This window comes from Carassius carassius, chromosome 25 (genome assembly GCF_963082965.1).
Source record: "Carassius carassius chromosome 25, fCarCar2.1, whole genome shotgun sequence".
Lineage (NCBI taxonomy): Eukaryota > Metazoa > Chordata > Actinopteri > Cypriniformes > Cyprinidae > Carassius > Carassius carassius.
Window position 1 is genome coordinate 10,946,059 of NC_081779.1, and position 20,234 is coordinate 10,966,292.

The 20,234-nt window shown below is 39.7% G+C and overlaps 1 protein-coding gene across 1 annotated transcript in view; it reads right to left on the reverse strand.

Moving 5' to 3' along the window:
• Nucleotides 1-20,234, reverse strand: part of crybg2 (crystallin beta-gamma domain containing 2) — a 39,606-nt gene that overhangs the window by 4,137 nt on the left and 15,235 nt on the right. The window contains exons 4-12 of the mRNA XM_059509443.1: nt 17,012-18,659; nt 10,441-10,488; nt 9,046-9,164; nt 7,347-7,557; nt 6,678-6,817; nt 5,379-5,505; nt 5,245-5,280; nt 5,000-5,139; nt 4,724-4,850 (exon numbers count right to left, since the gene is read on the reverse strand). Coding sequence (XP_059365426.1) covers nt 4,724-4,850; nt 5,000-5,139; nt 5,245-5,280; nt 5,379-5,505; nt 6,678-6,817; nt 7,347-7,557; nt 9,046-9,164; nt 10,441-10,488; nt 17,012-18,659 — 2,596 coding nt within the window. The remainder of the gene's footprint in view (nt 1-4,723; nt 4,851-4,999; nt 5,140-5,244; nt 5,281-5,378; nt 5,506-6,677; nt 6,818-7,346; nt 7,558-9,045; nt 9,165-10,440; nt 10,489-17,011; nt 18,660-20,234) is intronic.

Consider the following 20,234-nt stretch of genomic DNA (forward strand, 5'->3'; position numbering starts at 1 on the left):
CTAACTTCCGTTCACTTACCACCCTGGACTACATTTCCCATCATCCACTGCACTGATTGCACACAGCTGTAACCAATCACATGCTATGGATGATGTGATATGTAGTCCAGTGTAAAGTGGAACAATCTTTGTAGTTTGAGAGTCCATGTAGTGAGAGGGTGTATAGGACAGGATGAGTGAACGGACGTTAGTAGACCGGATTCATGACACTTATAACTTTGAACATTTATTAATTTAGTTTACAATAACTTTTAATGATGAAGTGCACTAAACACCAAAATGTTGTGCAAGCTTAACTTCATTGTCACCAAGACAATAACTTGTGTGTGTGTGTGTGTAAGCAAACATGGCAATAAAGCTCTTTCTAATTCAGAAGTTAATAAATATGTATATTATTTTTTATTTATTGTATTAATGTAATAACATTTTTTATATTTCCATTTCAAAAAATTTACATTTATAAATAGCTAGTCACAGAAATTCTACTAAAAACTTTTAAAATACATATTATATAATTGTTATTATTAGTAGTAGTTATATTTTGTATATTTGTAAAAATATTTTTAGTACATATATTTGAAAGTGGCATGACATTCAGCCAAGTATAGTGACCCATACTCAGAGTTCGTGCTCTGCATTTAACCCATCCAAAGTGCACACACACAGAGCAGTGAACACACACACACACTGTGAACACACACCCGGAGCAGTGGGCAGCCATTTATGCTGCGGTGCCGAGGGAGCAGTTGGGGGTTCGGTGCGTTGCTCAAGGGCACTTAAGTCATGGTATTGAGGGTGGAGAGAGCACTGTACATGCACTCCCCCCACCCACAATTCCTGCCGGCCCGGGACTCGAACTCACAACCCTTCGATTGTGAGTCCGACTCTCTAACCATTAGGCCACGACTCCCCCATTTACATACCTTTATAGTTTTCACTGAAATTCTACTTAAAATATTTTAAAACATGTATTGTTTTACTGATATTATTATTATTAGTAGTAGGATATTAACATAATAATATATATAAAAAATTTCCATAATTTTCAGTATAAATATTTATATGCATTTATAGCTACTCATGGAAATTAATTTAATATATTTAAACATCTATTATATTATTTTTATCATTAATATTATTATTTGTAGTAGTAGCAGTGCTACATTAAAATAATGTTACGATCGGAGACGAGAGATCCAAATGCAGTGTGGGTTTATTTGGGTAATCCAACATGCAGAGGTCAAAACCAAAAATCCATCCAAACAAACAAACAAATAAATAAACAGGAATAGGAACAGGAACGGGAACAGGAACTCGGAAGACGAGGAACTCGGAAGGCGAGGAAACTGGGTGACGGAAAGAAAGGACTCCATGCAGACAAACAGAAAAGGACTGGTTAATATAGGGAGAATAATGACTAACAAGTGAAGACATCTGAGTGCAATTAACAGGAGCGCAATTACTGTGATGAAGGGACAAGGCTTTGTGGGAATTGTAGTGCCTACGGTGAGGTGCCTATGGGGAAGTGAGACCACTAGTGGAAACTCGGGGAAACAGAGACCAGACAGCGTGACATTACCTCCTCCTCCACGGAGCAGCTACCAGATGCTCCACCCGAACCCAAGAAGAGACCAAGGAACACAGAGACCAGGAGGGAGGTGGAGCGGCGGAGGACCAGGGGGAGGGACGGAGGGCCAGGTAAAATGGGGAAACAGAGACAAGAAATGCAGAAAACAAAAACAAGGAGCCCAGGAGGGAGGTGGACCTGCGGAGGATCAGGGGGAGGGACGGAGGGCCAAGTCCATAGAGGGAAACAGAGAGAAAAACAAAGGCTAGGAGCCCAGGAGGGAGGTGGACCGGCGGAGGATCAGGGGGAGGGACGGAGGGCCAGGTCCATAGATGGAAACAGAAAGAAAAACAAAAACAAGGAGCCCAGGAGGGAGGTGGACCGGCAGAGGTTAAGGGGGAGGGATGGAGGGCCAGGTCCATAGATGGAAACAGAGAGAAGAGGAGCAAAAACAAAAAACAAAAACAAAACAACAACAAAACACAAGTCCAGGAAGGACATAACGTTCAGTCCCCAGGGCCGAGCCGGCAGGGCAGGAATCCAGAGAGGAGCAAGGTGGAATTGGAGCCCTGCGGTCGAGATAGAAGCCCACCAGGGTGGCGCAGAAGACCACCCCATCCGTGCGGTCGAAACAGAAGCCCATCAGGGCGGCGCAGAACACCACCACATCCGTGCGGTCGAGACAGAAGCCCACCAGGGTGGCGCAGAAGACCACCACATCCGTGCAGTCGAGACAGAAGCCCACCAGGGCGGCGCTGAAGACCACCACATCCGTGCGGTCGAGGCAGAAACCCACCAAGGCGGCGCAGAAGACCACCACATCCGTGCGGTCGAGACAGAAGCCCACCAGGGCGGCGCAGAAGACCACCACATCCGTGCGGTCAAGACAGAAGCCCACCAGGGCGGCGCAGAAGACCACCATATCTGTGCGGTCGAGGCAGAGGGCCACCCGTGTGGCGCAGAAGACCACCACAGTGGGATCGATGACACAGGAGAGCCAGTCTGGTTAGGCAAGTCTGAAGCAGAGAACATGAACAAGTTAAGGGTGGCCTCCGTGGCCACGACAGGATCAGTCGAGCACTCAGAGAGTTCAGCTGAGACGTGACGAGGCTCTGGAAGTTCAACAGAGACGAGGAGAGGCTCTGGTAATTCAGCAGAGACGTGGAGAGACTCTGGTAGTTCCGCAGAGACTCTGGTAGTTCCGTGATGTTTAGACTGGATTCAGGAAGATCAATGATGACTTGACTCTGCTCATGAAGATCATTCGTGACATGACTCTGCTCATGAAGATCAATGGTGACTTGCAATTGTTCATGAAGATCAATGGTGACTTGCCTTTTCCCATGAAGAACACTGGTGACTGGACCTTGCCCAAGAAGATCATTGGTGACTTGCCCTTGCCCATGAAGATCAATGGTGAGGTGCCTTTGCCCATGAAGAGCACCGGTGATTGACTTTGCCCATGAAGATCACCGGTGACTTGACTTGACTCTGGAGTGTCAACGGTGACTAGGCTTGACTCTGGAGTGTCAACGGTGACTAGGCCTGACTCGACTCTGGAGGGTCAACGGGAACCTGACTCGACTCTGGAGGGTCAACTGTGGCTATCATCCTGTGCAGAGGCGCTGGACAAGCAGCCATCTTGTGCCATGACTCTGGACCGGCGGCCATCTTGGGCAGTGGCGCTGGGCCGGCGGCCATCTTGTGCTGTGGCGCTGGGCTGGCGGCCATCTTGCGCCATGACGCTGGACTGGCGACCACCTTGTGCTGTGGCGCTGGGCCGGTGGCCATCTTGTGCTGTGGCGCTGGGCTGGAGGCCATCTTGTGCAGTGGTGCTGGGCTGGCGGTCCTCCTGTTTGTAGCCCCCGGTCTAGAATCGACCATCCCACCGGGAGAGACAGGTGTGGCTGGGGTATTCCACGGAGACCGATGTTGTAAATAGAATACGAACTCCCAGAAATTATAAGCAAAGGGATGACCGGGCTTTTTCTGTAGCTGGGCCAAGCCTCTGGAACAAGCTACCTGCTGATTTACGTACAATCACTGACTTGGGCCTCTTTAAGGCTAAGCTTAAGACTTATTTATTTAGACTGGCTTTTAATTTATAGCAGTTGTTGTGGTATTTTGTGTTTTCTTTGTGGCATACAATTTTTTTTTTATATATACTTTGTTTTGTGGCATTATATATTTTGTTATTATTTTTATTTTATATTTCCTGAAAAGCACTTTGGTTCACTTTGAGTGTTGTAAAGGGCTGTATAAATAAAGGTTGATTGATTGATTGATTGATAAGCGTCCAACTGCTCCATTTCGATTCGAGGAACCGGGTCATCCAGCCCGGTGTTGAAAGTGTCCTTTAGGGCTGCATCATTATATCCCATCCTCTCAGCTAGGGACCAGAACATTTGTGCCATAGCACCCACCTCATTGCCCTCTTGGCGGAGGGTGGTTAATTTAAAATATTTCACCCTTCGCTCCACCATACTGGCTGGGGAATGGGAATGAAGTCCCACACCGCTGGGTCTCGACATTGATGGAGTCCTTCTGTTACGATCGGAGACCCAGTGAAACGCAGAAGACAAGAGATCCAAACGCAGTGTGGGTTTATTTGGGTAATCCAACTCAGAATCCAACATGCAGAGGTCAAAATCAAAAATCCATCCAAACAAACAAACAAACAAACAGGAATAGGAACAGGAACGGGAACAGGAACGGGAACTTGGAAGAAGAGGAACTCGGAAGGCGAGGAAACTGGGTGACGGAAAGAAAGGACTCCATGCAGACAAACAGAAAAGGACTGGTTAATATAGGGAGAATAATGACTAACAAGTGAAGACACCTGAGTGCAATTAACAGGAGCGCAATTACTGTGATGAAGGGACAAGGCTTTGTGGGAATTGTAGTGCCTACGCTAAGGTGCCTATGGGGAAGTGAGACCACTAGTGGAAACTCAGGGAAACAGAGACCAGACAGCGTAACAAATAATATATTAATCTTTTCAAAATTTGTATTATATTATTGTTATTCCTAATTGTGTTATTATTATTAACACTAGATTTTTTTATATAAATAGCATTTTAATGAAACTAAATGGTATCAAATTTTATCATATACAAAAAATACAAAATATTAAAATCTATTTTGTGTATGTCTTACAGCTTGGATGACTCGGACCGAGCGCAGCTCTGAGTTCACTCCTCCCCACACCCGCCAGTCATGGTACTCTCCCTCTTCTAGAAGATACTGGTGACCCCGGAAACCCTCCTTCTCATAGCCCACCCAGCTACAAAACAGATGGAGTAAGTCAAGCACAAGAAAGAGAGAAATACAACAAAATAAGTCAGATACTGTCCTGCATACTGTGCAGTAAATATTTCAGTTCTTGCACTCTTCCCCACTTCATTCTCAATTACAAATACTTTTAACACTCACCAGCCTCCAATAACCTTAATGGATCCTGCACTGAACATAAACAGTGATTGTTGCTTGTCCACTTTTGACAGGAAATCTCTCATGGTGGTGTAGATTTCTCTGCTTTTGCCAGTGAAATATGGCTTTTCATAGAGCACAATCTGTTAAAAACAAATGATATCAAACATGAATCATCTGTAATCCTATAAACAACACAAATAAAATTACTGCTTAAGTACATGGTAGCTGATGAACTCAACACTTACTTTTGGCTCAAAGAGGTTCTCCACTTTAGGTTCCCCCTACGAAAAACATTTATGTTAATATACATCATTTAATTACTGGTATGCTGTGGAATCATTGATCAAAAAGGACAGTAGACTGAGGAGGAGACACTTACTATTTTAAGCGGATGTAGGGAGCCCACGTAAGGATGTGTGACGCCCCAGGAGGCTGGGGTGGGGAATCCCCCGACTTCAAGCACTCGTGGGACACCCTGAAAAAAGGGCTCTGCAAACACCAACCATCTGGAGGAAATCAAACATGTGATGTTTACAAACAAACTCTATGATCAAGCCCAAATGGAATATATGCAAGCAAAAAAGTATTCTGCAGATTTTCACACAAAATCAACACATTCTCACTCCATTCTCACTTTAAATTGCCAATTTAAAACACAGTATATAACAGGCAGAAACTTCAGTCACAATATATTCAAAATTATTAATATTCCAAATCTTCTGAGGCAAAACAATTGATTTGTGAAAGGAATTGACACAATCACCATCTCCATCTGCTGTAAAGTTCAGATGCTGTGTTGCAGTCTGTGAACAAACTCAAAAATTGCCAACAGAAAAAGCGTTAAGTCAGCTTTGGTTGTGAGATGCCATTGGCTCTTGTGTGTTTTGTGACTGATTGCATTGTGCTAATGTTCAGGAGTATCTTTTTAAATGAGAAGTGAGCGCTTTAAGGGAGTGGGATCATTTTAAGCTATTTAAGCCTTATGATTTACTCTGTTCTCTGCATAAAAAAAGAGAAAGTGACGTGACATACAGCCAAGTATGCTGACCCATACTCAGATTTCATGCTCTGCTTTTAACCCATCCAAAGTGCACACACACAGCAGTGAACAAACACACTGTGAAAAGCCATTTATGCCACGGCACCCAGGGAGCATTTGGGGGTTCAGTGCCTTGCTCAAAGGCACCTCAGTCGTGGCCAGCTGACACTCAAACCCACAACCTTAGGGTTAGGAGACAAACTCTCTTACCACTAGGCCATGAATTCCTCTTTTTTATAACCAGTTTTTGCAATAAATATCTGTGACTATGCTTTTTTTTGCCTGTAACGTGTTTTATAATGTTCAGAAGTGGGTAGATTTAGGGTATGAGTGGGGTTAGGTGCTTCAAAATATCTATAAAAGTATAGATTCATATAAAATGATTTCTTTTTTACAAATGCATGCAAACCATTAAATGTGTCTTGATCTGGCAGATAAGGCAAACAGCTGAAAGCAATGGAGTACCCTGCACATCGAAAAGTGATGCTAAAGGGGTACCCTGAGCATCAAAGGTGATGCCAACGGGTCCTGACCAAGTGTCAATATGTGACGACTTGAGTTTGGAGTGAGAACATGTTGCCAAAATCTTTGTAGAAAATGTCAGGAAGATTTTTGGAATAAGCTGCACTGATCACTCACAGTCCAGCGTTGATGATGATGGAGTTTGCTTTGACTGGGAAGCCAAAAATCCTGGCGTCTTCTGAGGTGTCTCTGAATGTGACCTTCTTGCCTTCTGCATTTTCTTCTGGGAAAAGACTGATTTCAGGAACGCTGTAATCCTACAAAGGTTAAAAAAAAAAAAGTTAAGTTAAACATATTGAGCATTAAGAAAAAGAAAAAAAAAACTTCTGCAAGTGTGAGTTCCTAAAAAGTCAAAATACTGGCACAGTTTTGCTTCAGGACACAAGGTGGCGCACCAATACATCTTCTATTATGGTCTTTGCTTAGTCTTCTAAGGGTTTATATTTTGTTTCTCTTGTGTTATTATTATATTTACGTCTTTTATTATTAGGGCGAGACCCTGTTTTAATTGTTTAGTTGTGCTGATTTTTATATTCTCTAACTATTTTTGAATCTTTGGTCAGCCATGTGGCTGTTTTATATGTGCTTTATAAATAAATTGAAACTTGACTTGAACCTTTTAATAAGATAGCTATGATGTGTGAAACCAAAACATGATCCTATCCATCTGAGACACATTTACAAAACAAATCTAAAACAATGGCGCCTCTTATTATAAGAATGTCTATGATCTTGAATTTCAGCTAACAAAGGGATGAAACTACAGCAAACACAAGTCTGACGTACTCTCACTGCTCGCCGTATTGATCCGATGATGAGCGTCCTCTTTAGCCGAGGCTTGGGCTCATGGTCTTCTTCCCCATGATCCTGCAGTGTTCCATTCTGCTGCTCAAGCACTTCTTCATCTGGTGGTCCAAATGGATTTGTCAGCTCGATGTCCCCCTCATCCAGAGCAAACTTTTCCCCCTTGAATTCTGGCTTCTCATACAACACCCAACTTTGGAAGACAAAAGTGAAGACATAATATGAGGAACAGAACATACAACTTTCTATTCATCACAGAATCCTGAAAAAAAGTGTCAAGGTTCCCCCAAATGATTAAGCAGTACAGCGGTTTTCAACATTGATTGTATTAATAAATATTTCTTGGGCACCAAATCAGCATATTATAATGATTTCTGAAGGATCGTATGGCACCAAAGATTGTAGTAAAGACTGGTAAAAATTTAGCTTTGCCATAATAGAAATTAATTACATTTTAAAATATATTACAATAAAAAATAGATATTTTAAACTGTAATATATCACAAGATATAAAAAAATCTTAGCAACCCACACATACCACAATACAATTTTTTGAAATACATAGCCTAGTTGCTATAACCCTGCTACACTTCTACTTGACGCACACTGATGCAAGGGTTTGACACAAAGTCATTAGAAAAAGCACATGACGTGTATGTTATGACATCTTTGGCAAACTACAGAACAGCTGACTTTGCTCGATCGCTCAGATAAATTACGAGGGCAAACATGAAGTTGCTTACGCATAAACATAAATCAGCCAACTCTCTTTGAGCTGAGGGAGTGACAAAGGTAGATAATACATTTTAGATGTTCCTATTAGTATAAAATGTATAACTCAAAAACAGCAATTAGAAAAAGCTACATTCATGTGTTTCTGCAGTTAATTATATTTTGCAGTGGTTGAGAGATGTTTCATTGCTGGGAGGCAGGGTGAGGCTGCATGTTAAGACTGATGTGGAATGTGTCTGATTCGCCTTCTCTAACCAATCTGACTACACTATTTAGTGTGCATTAATATTTACTCCTAGATTTTTACTGTCCTGTGTCAGTTAATATTTTGCATAATCCTGAACAGCATTATAATTTTACTACACCTATGTTTAATAAACAAGTATGATCTGAACCATTAATGAGTTTTTTTCATGTTAATTACTTAAAGTAATTAATATTAATTTTAGCCAATTGCTCTGTAGTTGCGGGATAATGATATAAAGGAAAAAAACAACTTTGATTAAAAGACAGTAAGACTTTAACAGTGTTACAGAAGATTTCTATTTCAGATAAATGCTGTTCTCCAGAAAAAAAAGGTATCACAATTTCCACAAAAATATTAAGCAGCACAACTGTTTTCAGCACTGATAATAAGAAATGTTTCTTCAGCAACAAATCAGCTTATTAAAATGATTTCTTAAGGATCATGTGAGACTGAAGACTGGAGTAATTGCTGCTGAAAATCAAGCTTTGCCATCACAGAAATAAATTACATTTTGAAATATTTCAAAAACATGAAAAACTGTTGAAAGGTATGTCACCTGCAAACATGCATCTTCAAAACTCAAGTCCTCTTAAGTGCACACTTAAAATGATTTACAAAATATAGATCACAAGTAAGAGAAATTATATGTGTATGTTTATGTCAGCTCAGCAAGGTGGTGCACAGTTTGTGTTTGCCACTCACCCTCCTCTGATCACTCTGATTGAAATAGTGTCTGTAAACTCCCATGATGTGGCATCCACAACATCACCACGCACTTCAATTCTCCCACCGGTCATTCCAGGCTTGTCATAGATTAACATCTAACAGAAAAAAGAAACTGCTTAAAAAGTCCCATCTTTTTTTCTTTTTTTACAAAGACTGCATTTTTTTATATTTAACCAGCTCCACCACTAGGGGCAGCATCTGCGCTAATATTGGACAAGGGACAATCTTCCTTTGTCCTGCACTGACAGTGAAACATGTCCATTTGCACTGTCCTACTTTTGAAGCACATATTTATTGTCTCAAAACCTTAAGGCTGCAATATTACACTGTTGACTATAGTCAATGTCAGAGAAGGAAAGGGCAAGAATATGCAAGAATAAGCTTGACAAGCCAGTTTCGATGACCTTTTCTAAATCTTTTACTTTGCTTCTGATAAAGAACACAGGTATGTCAGCCAAAACTAATTAAGCAGAGATGTATAATGCACAGTTAAATCTATGAATTGTGAAATATATAAAATAAAGGGTTAGTAAATGTCAACAGAGGCAAGTTGAATCATGCGTACTGGAAAAGCGGTATTGTGGTTTAATGTTCCCACCAGACAGCAATCCCGAATGGACGAATGATAATACATGGTATTTTATAATAATATAATAACAATTAAATGTTATATATTATATACTGTATACATTTTAGCAGTTAATTTACCAGAAGGGCTGTATTTTCCTCAAGTGTCCTTCACCGGCGTTCATTTTGACATTACAGAATTTCAGATCTACGAAATCTTACATGAATGTTCTAGAAGCATGTTTCTGCCTCAGAGTTAAAAAAAAATGAATTAAAAATATACTGTAAACAAACAACAACAACAAAAATAAATAGTCACACTCTGAGATATAAAGTCGCCATCAGGACATATAGTCACAGTCACAAAACTTCACAAAATCTAATTTAATTTTCAAACCTCCAAATACAATAAATAAATAAATAATTGATGTGTGTCAGTATTAACAATTCATAACCCATCATTTCTTTTAGAAATCATTTGACAAAGGACATCATGTCATTTTTTATCTCTTTTTATACTGTAATCCTTGACTGTCCAAACGTGTATTTGGCAGATGAAGTGCGTCTAAATCTGCACTGTGCACTGTGTGCTTGTTACACACCCACTAATCTCTCTAATCTGTTCTTTAATACCAGCCTCAGGCTTTCCTCACAAGTGAAAACCAACCACATTCTGTCACTTTTTAACAAAATGAGCACATGCAGCAGAGCGAACATATGCAGGGCTTGGTTTTGCCTCATCAGTTCATTCGATTCATTAAATATCAGTGAGAAAAGAATGGACATTTGTGTCAAATATCTCACCTTCCCAGGCCGAGGATTGAGCTTGCCATGCTCCTTTTCTTTTGTGAGCTAAAGAAAAAAAGAAGAAATATTTAAATGAGATGAAGCCTCATTCAAATAAACGTAAATATAAACAAAACAGTGAGTACCTTCTATTTTAAGAAAGTATTACAATTAAATTATTCAAAGTATGTTTGCACTGGTAGATCAGTAAAATATTATGCTATTATGATAAGATCAGTCAGAAACCACAGAGTTACAACATTTTCAGACATTCCTTTACATAGTGAATTTGAATACACGAATACATGAATTTAGGATAACTAAATGAATAAATCATATTCAGAAGAAGAAACTAATACTGAAACCTAGATCCCTTGGTTAAAATCCCCCAAGTAAATTTTAAGGTTAATTTTTTTTTTTTTTTTTTTATCTACACCCTTGTTACTAATTTTCTCATCTTCCATCCCCTCTGTACTGGTGATGGTGGTAAAGTTTGGCATTTCAGCATACAAACAGATCACTGTTGGTTTTTAATGGAAACACTACACTCCGAAATCTAACCTTTGACAACAGAAGAACAAGTACTTTACACAACACTTGATGTTTCTACCTCTCAAAGTCACATGCAGTAAGGTTTGAGAGGTTCACGGGCTTAATATCAACAAGACTCTTGCAAACAGCACTGGAATGCAGCAAAAACTTACTGAATGCCTGTGTTTAAGACAAGCTGTTTGAAATGTTTATTGTACTTAAGAGATCCTCAGAGAAACTACATACTATACATGGAGGGAAACAAACTGAGAATGACATCTGCAGATCTGCTGTTAGCATCTCTGCTACAAAAAAAAAAAAAAATTCCTCTCTGCTAAAATAAACAGTTGGCTTTTTAAATGGAAATCAAGAGGTGAAAAATAAGGTTTAAGAAGTTCTCGTGTGGATTAATGGCTTTTGATGAATGCAATGTTTTTATATTACATGTCAAGATCTCATTGTTTGTTTGTAAATGGCACATATTTATGTAGGAGGTGATGAAAAGCCCTTCCCAGAATTTGGCGAGTGACTAGGGTTGCCACCCGTCCCTTAGAATACGGAATCGTCCCTTATTTAAAGGTCAAATGATGCATCCCCTATCAAATCCCGTGACGCGATTTGTCCCGTATTTTTCAAAGGCCAACACTTATTTGAATAAACAAATAAGAATTTTGGACTGTTTCTAATACGAATATTATAATTTGTTATTTGTGTATAACAGAAGAAAGAACTTCTTGCAGGTTTAGAACTACCTGGGTAAATTACAACAAAATGTTAATGTTTGGGCAAATCATACCTTTAAAGTGACAGACACATACTTGCTTCTAAAGGTAGAGGCCTATTGATTTTTATAAAAAAAAATTCTTAAATCTCTTAAGTCTCTTAATATAATATTCCATACATTATCAGAGCTTGGTAGACATAATTGTTATATTTTAGACATTATTAGACAAATAAATTAATATATATTATATTATTTAGATGAAAAAGGGACAAATAATTACATAATAATGTAGTCCTATTTTAAGCAAATGAATATAACAAAATAAATAAGAATAAAAAAATCCAAGTAACAGCTGCAGAACAGTTTAACTGACTAATAATAATTAAGAATGGTTGTCCCTTATTATTGGCAACCCTACGAGCGACATGCCTTTACACTTGCAATGAGACATGGAAAGGTTAAAAGAGAGACAACATCACACAAGAGTCCAAGTCAAATTCCTCTGTTTGCATATGGGGATGCTCTTAAAGAAAAGTCAAATACATGAGTTACATAATGCAGATGCTATAAAACTACCACTATAAACCTACCTCTATATGTCACCTAAAATATGTTTTCCAGAACGTCAGAATATTTAAAATATGCATAATGAAAAAGGGTGTGGGATGCAGTCGGTTTCTCCACAGTCGATTTATCAACTCAATGGAACAGTGAATGTGACATCTAGATATTTAGCCAAATTATGCATGACTGCTTAAAATGTACCTACTTTTGTTTTGGGGTGTGTCTTACTTTTAACTTCTCGCCACAACTAAACCTTTAAAAACTGACCTTTAAGAGACCCTTTTGTTGGTGGCTACATCATTAAAGGGGTCATATGATGTGATTTAATCTTTTCCTTTTTCTTTGGAGTGTTACAAGCTCTTGGTGCATAAAGAAGATCTATAAAATTGCAAAGACTAAAGTCTCAAATCCAAAAGATATTCTTTATAAAAGTTCAAACTTGTCCACGCCCTCCTAAAATGGCTTGTTTAAACACACCCCCAAGTCTACGTCACTTTGTGGGAAGATTTGCATAACACCGTCCAGATGTTTACGCAAAGAAAGAAGGCGTAACTTTTGTTCTCGTGTAGTATTGCTGTTGCTGCCATCTTGCGGAGACGCTGTGTTTCATTGTGAAAGCAAAACTATTTTGTTTGGCCTTACAAAAGAGGAAGATTCGTTCGTCATGCCTAGAGCTGATCCGTGCTGGTCGCTGAGGAAATATGCTGTGGGTCGCGGGATCAGCTTTCACCGTGGACGAATCGGAGTCCAGCCCGGTGTCTTGACGTGTGTCCTTCGTCGAATCTACTGACCACGCCATTCTCTAACACACGGCCATTCCTTACTCAAGCCCTCAGTGTGTTACGCATTTTATGGAGGACTGTTTCCTGAACCTGCAGATTAGCCTACAATGGGTCAGTGCTCAAAGGCTGTTCTATAAAGTGAGGCAGTTCCAACTCTGCAAGGACAGTCTGGCACTTCTGACTCACAGACTGTAAGTACATGTTTTATATTTTAAAAAAAAAGAATTTGCCACTGATGATTCAAATGTGAGTTTTGAGCAGTGTAGTGTAGTCCATGCAGACATGGTTTTATGTTTACGCGGCACAAAATGCAACACAACGCGTAAAAACGCAGTATAAGCCAATATAATCAGTAATAATGTCCACACTGGATCAAGGTTATAATCGTTAATGAAAACGAATGAAAAAACGAAAACTAGGTGGGAAAAAACATTGTCGTTAACTGAAGTAAAGATAAAAATGAGACATTACAAAAAAAACGATAACTAACCAAAACTGTAATGTGTGTTTGGCAAAACTAACTAAAATTAAATAAAATGATAGATTAAATGTCCTTAGTTTTCGTCTTTGTCAGTGTCTTTCACAGAGCAAATAACGTTCAGCTGCATTTCCTTTCCCTGGGTCTCTCACTCATGCATCTCTCTCACATACACGCGCGTGCACACACACACACATCCCCTCCCCTCCGTGCACACCGCGTCTCAATGAGAACGAGTGTTCGACATTGAAAGCAAGTTTGCGAAAGGTTGGTATCTCGTGAACACCTTTACACAATCACACATTAAAAAGTGGTATAAAAATATTTTTAATTCTGAATATAATTTTGTCAGTGTTTTTAATGTCGACCCGAGAAGTGATGGAACAAATGCATCATTTGTGATGGTTTTTTTTGGTTTTGTCTGGTCGTCCTGGGAGATGGCATCAAAGTATGTTAAGGGGTGTAACATTTCTGTCACACGCTTGAGGTATTCAGCAAATCACAACACACTGGATAGCTGGCCAATCAGCTAAGACCTCACTTTTCAGAATGATGAGCTCTGTAAAAATCAATGCGTTTCAGAAAGGTGAGGCGTAGAGGAGCAACAATAATGTACATTATGTGGAAAATAATGTGTTTTTGAACCTTAAACCACGTAAACACATTGCATTACACCAAATACACAACATAATGTTCTTTTTAGCAACATCATATGATACCTTTAATATGATAATAAGGTGCTGTTTACACCTAGGATCCAGAAGGAAACTGAAAATCAGTCTATATAGCCTTTGAGGAGGGTCTCCGCAAACTGATATTTGATGAGCATGAAGGTGACATTTCCTCTGTCTTTTCCAACTGATTGGAGCTCCCTCGGACAAACAAACAGAGTTGCTCACTCTCTTACAATGACAGCTGTCAGTGTGAAAACCTTGTCCCTCTATGTTTTTGCACAATTTTGGACATAGAAGGGCCACCATTCAAGTGTTAATTAAATATTCCATTGAGGGATATATACAGCATTTTAAAATAAATATGATGGGTAACTAGAAGCTTGTTTACAGATCACAAAGCAAGCAGGGGAAAGTCTCATATTATGGTCATCATGATCGCGCATGACAACATGCAAGATCAACACTGTTCATGTACCGCAGAGTATGATTAAATTAATGTACATTTAACCAGTTTAATGTGAAGACGCACTAAAACGTAGACCTTCGTTTATGTGCTTTTGATTTACACTGTACACAATGTGAGAACAGTTTGCTATTTAGGTTTGTAATAGCATTGACACATTGACTTTAACGTTAGTTACAGTAGTTTCAGCCAGAGATACGTTGCTGGAACACAAGATGGCATTAAAGTTCTGCTTGAGCAGATGAAAAACTTAATAAGTGTATGACAACCAGAAAATAAACGTTTTTGTCTTCATTGGGATTGGGGTTGAATGCTTAGAGACATTTTGCAGTTTTGTTTGGGTTTAGGAAATATAATAAAATAAGTTCTGTTGCCCATCCTCTCAGGATACCTGGAATAAGTGTTACAAGCACTCCAGGCACATCGGTTTTCCATTTTCGTAGCATAAACACCATCAAACTGATGAAAGCATCAGATCTTCCATTGTTTCTCCATGGCGCTGAAACCTAAAGATGTCCGAGTTCCGCTCCCCGTGCAACTGATACTCGACTCAACTGCATTCGAGGGGAGGGGCTTACCGATAGGTCAACTGGCAAATTTACAGTAAGCCATTGCTAACCCAAAGAAGGGTGTGTATGAGCAGGACATGACCTAGCCTGTCTAGAGAAATTATCACCTCCCCGTGCAACTGATACTCGACTGCCATTGGCTCATCTGCATTCGAGGGGAGGGGCTTACCGATAGATCAACTGGCAAATTTACAGTAAGCCATTGCTAACCCAAAGAAGGCTGTGTCTGAGCAGGACATGACCTAGCCTGTCTAGAGAAATTATCAAAGCTAATTAGAGGAGACAAAGCAAATGCAGTAATATAATAAATAGCGACACATTCCATCAGCCTCTCCTTCTTTCTTTGCCTATTTACAAGAGCCCAAGGGACGACCGGTTCTACTGATACCATTTCTGACCTGTCCTCAGAAAGTGGCAATTCAGCTTGATTATTCCCAGTGTTTTTTTTTCAATGGGAAAAATATGCTGATTTTGTCTTACATGATCATGCACTGAGAAATGCATTCAAAAAGAAACCAGCCTAATTATATAGATTATATGATTACATAAATTTTCATTTTGGTATTATGAACAGATGTAACTTCAAAAAGGGCATTGCTCTATGCATAATTACAGGAAACCAAAGTCTTTAATTGAAACCAGAACTATCATTATTTAGGGGGTTCGCATATTATGATACCATTACTTGTGGGACAGGAAGTAGAATGCTCCTGTAAATGGGTTTATGTGGCATCAAGTGGCAAATAGAAAAAAATATGGATATTTAATTTTAATATAAAGTTGGATGTGGTTTGAACTGTCAGATAACTCAACAACAACTCAACACAGAGCAAGAGCAGTATGACGTGAATGATAGAGGTCAAATTGTGTTTTATAGTGGATGTGCTATCATTTGAAGTCACTCCCTAGTGACAAACCACTTCATATATCTAAATCATAAAAGTCTTTCCCACAGTAACATTAATAGTCCTTTTTCACATGATCAAACTTGTGAGACATTTTAAAGCCTTATATGCTGAACATCAATGTGCTCCAAATAGATAGAATGCCTAGGGAATGAAAGTGAGTATGATTTTAACTGCTGAAGGTTGCACCTAGTAACTATACAAACTAACCAAACTACAGTTTTGGTGAAGCTACTTTGGTTAAAATCTAAATTTGACTTGCAAACTCAGGCTCTGTACAGTAAAGCAGTAATAAAAAAGAAGACTCTACAGAACTGCTCAGTGTCTGTTTTGGAGGACAAGAGGAAATGTGAATATTGCATGAGGACTGCGGTAATGTATACTTCCATCAATCTCTATTGTAAACCTTTCATGGTGAGGTGACATAACACACCTTCTAGCCTTCCATTCACTGAGGTTTAAGGCTGAGGTGCTCAGTCCAGCTCTTGCAGAGTTTAGTTCCAACTCTAATGATACAGACAAAATTCTAACCAGGTCTGTAGGTAAAATGAAGGAGGGTTGGAGCGAAGCTCTGCAAGATATCCAGGTACAGGGCTGAGTAGTCTAGGTTTAGTGCATCCTACACCTGAGCAGGTCTAAAACACAATGCTTGGTGTAAGTGGTTTCATATCAGGTTACACTAACAGGCTGACTAGGACTAGGAAAAACAGAGTAGTGACACAATACAAAAAAACAACACTCTCATTGATTCCATGCCCTCGTTCTCAGAGTGGTAAACTTCACCATGGCACCCTTTTGCTTTGCATTTTAAAAATACTTTAATGTTGTAGTGCCTAAGTGTTTAATGTAAATGAAGATACAGACAATGCCAACATGTATTGTAGCAAAGCAATACTCACATATGCATCAGGGAAGGCTCTGTATTTGAGGAGTACGTTCCGCTCTGGTTCTGGCTTTTGATTCACTTGGAAGCTCTTTGTGTCATTCATTAGAAGACCTCCGTCAAGGCTACTGCTGCGCTGAAGGCTCAAAGGTTGAGAGTTCTTGAGGAGAGTTTCAGAGGTCAGAGAGCGATAAAGTTCTACAGTGGACTTGGGGTCGAAACTGGAGGTATCTTGCGAGTTTTGTTGGACAGATGGAGCCACACTTATTCGAGAAGTTTCAGTGATCCCACTGAGGGAATTTGATGGAGATGTGAGGTATGAGAAGCGCTCTATACGTGAACTGAGCAAGGCATCAGATCCCTTCATGGCAGAGCTTATTCGCTCTTGACTAGGGCTGATTTCAGGGAGAGATGCTGCACGGAAGATGGAGCGGTTTGAGGACTTGCCGTTTTCAATTGGCTGGAAGAAGAAGCTGTTCTCCAGGCGAGATGAGCCTGCATTTGTGTGTCCTTTTTTAGAATTTTCTTCGGTACTCAGATCGTTGAGTGAGCCCCTGCGCATGACGATGCTGTTGAGGGCCGAAGCTCTCAGGGGCAGGGAGAGCCCCCAATTCGGGGTCTCTCCGAGCTGCTGTTCCTTCATCATGGTCAATGGAGAGCGCATGTCCTTGGGGGAACTCCAGTGAAGGCCAATGTCTGGAGGTAAACTAGAAACTCCATTCAACAACTTTGGCTCAGTAATTGATGAGATTGGAGTACGAGGAGAGAGTGGAGTAGGGGATGAGATTGGTGCATCCTCTTCAATAGGTGGCAGTGAAGAGAAGGGAGTGTTGGATGGGGTGCGTTGAAGCCTTTGCCGGACCGGTCGCTCCATGCTCTTGAGAGTGTCTACCAGGTTATCCATTTCTGAGAAAGATGTGGAAGAAAGAGTGTCAGGTTCAGGGCCAGTGGGTGAGGGAATCAGCTCTACTCGCGTAGCTTGGAAAACATCAGGGGAGTAGTCATCTGCCTCCGCGATCATCAAGCGAGAATCGAAATGTGCCTGTGAGTCAAAGACTGTTCTTCTTATCTCCTGCTCTCCCTCTCCCTCTCTCGCTACAGGTAAACTAAGCTCCACCCTGCTCCTCCCACTCTCACTCCTTTGATGAACTTCGCTCTCCACAACTTTCCAGTTACTGTTGCCAAGGCTACCTTTAGTCTCTGAGGAGAAAGTAGTAGGGTGGGTCTCGGGAGAATGAAAATGAGACGTGTAGCTGGGGGAAAGTTGAGAGGAACGCAGGTATGTGCTATCTGTAAATGTGTAGTCTGAACTCTCTGTGAAGCTGGACTGCTTTTCTTCAGAGTTGGAATGGAGACTTTTCCACCTCCTCTCAAGCTCAGGACTGGCTCTGCTTGGTTCTGACTGATCTCTTAGCCTGATGCTGTCCAATGGACTTTCATGGTTACCAAAGTTTCCCTCTTTGTCAGTGCTGACCAGGGACACTTTGCGGACCACCATGGTATCCTCTCTGCCTTCTCGAGAAGATGATGGCCGACTGAGCTTCGTACTTAGCACCGAAACACCAGAGTTCATGTCTGTATCAGGTCCAGTCTCAGTTTCCACTTGGTTTACTGTTTCTGACTTGTCAATCACTGTACTGAGAACAGTGGATGCATGTAAGAACCTAGAACAAAAGGATAAATGTGAAATAGTAAAAAATAAATAAAAAATAAATAAATAAATAAAATCCTTTAATCATCTTTTATAATGATACTCAGCACATATTTCAAAGCTACTGTGTTGCAAGTGAAACATTAAAATGTAATTAGAAGGCACTACAAAGTTGCTGTGACAGTATTTGACTATAATAAAATGAGGTCTATGCCCAATAAATATGGAGAACCTTGTCATCTGTACTTTTTAGACCAAACTCTGTTCATGTGAAAAGGAATTGGACACTTGTTTGATTCATGAATCCCTGAATTAATACATTCATATTTGAAGTAGAAGCATAAAAAAGCACAAATGGCAGCCAGATCATGCAGGGTATAATTGTCCCTTTCTTATATGGGAGTGTATTACAATGTGGGTAGGTAAGTTTCTCGAGAAACAACGTGTTAAAAGGGCAATTCAAAATGAATCACAGCTTTAAAAGCTTTAATCACACGCCATACAATAGTAAAACGATGAGTGGAACTTCAGAATCTATACCATAGTACATTTTACTAATGGAAAAGACTACGTATGCAATCACTTTACAACACTGAGCATGTAACAACAACAGTAAATATAATCAATAAATGTGTAAATGTGTCAATTGCTTCAGTAATCAGGGCATTGCCTTCTGGGTACACAGAAAATGGCATTTGCGATGTTGCCTTTTTCAGCATGATGTATGAAGATAGAGTTCATTACAAACTTAACCGAAAAATAAAAATAATAATAATTAATAAATAAAACATATTGCATTGTGATTTATCACTATCCTCAAAAGCAATGTCTCTTCATCAACTTTGTAGTAATGCATTTTTACCTGACATAGCAAATATTATCAGTTGATTTGGCATTATAATGGCACTATTAAAAACAAGAGAGATATAGTGTATATATTATCTGGCTTTGATTTACAGACACAAGATAGAACTAATTCCCAAAATGTTTGTCTCTGCTAGTTACAGAATACTAGTTAAATATTATCTAAACAGGAAGACCCTTGGCTTGAGATTAACAGACATTCCACACATAATCAGACTGAAAACAGAAAGAGTATAAACTGAATGCTCGCATGTTATATGCTCACATTAATATACACACATCAAATCACACAGGTACACACATTTTAAAATAATAACATTAGTAGGTTTAGTTTACTTTCACTTTATGATAAATATATGTTTAATTTATTTTAAAGAAACAATTACTTATAATTTGACTAAAGGCAAGACACAGAGACAAGATAAAGAGGATGTATCACTTCATATGATGAAGAACAGAGAACAGAGAGAGAGAAAAAAAAACAGAACACTACTATGTCATGTAGTTTATTTTTTCACTACATTTAGCCCTGAGACAATTAAAGGGAGAAGTACAGTATCAAGTTATAGGTTGGCAGAACTAGTCACTCTGGATAATCTACAGTGAATCACACCCCCTGGTGGTAAAGCTGAGCCTCACATTCCATCTTTGGTCCCCTGCAATTTGAAATATAATCAACAGATTTTAATAAAATGTCTTTGAAATTCACACTCACTAGCTGTAC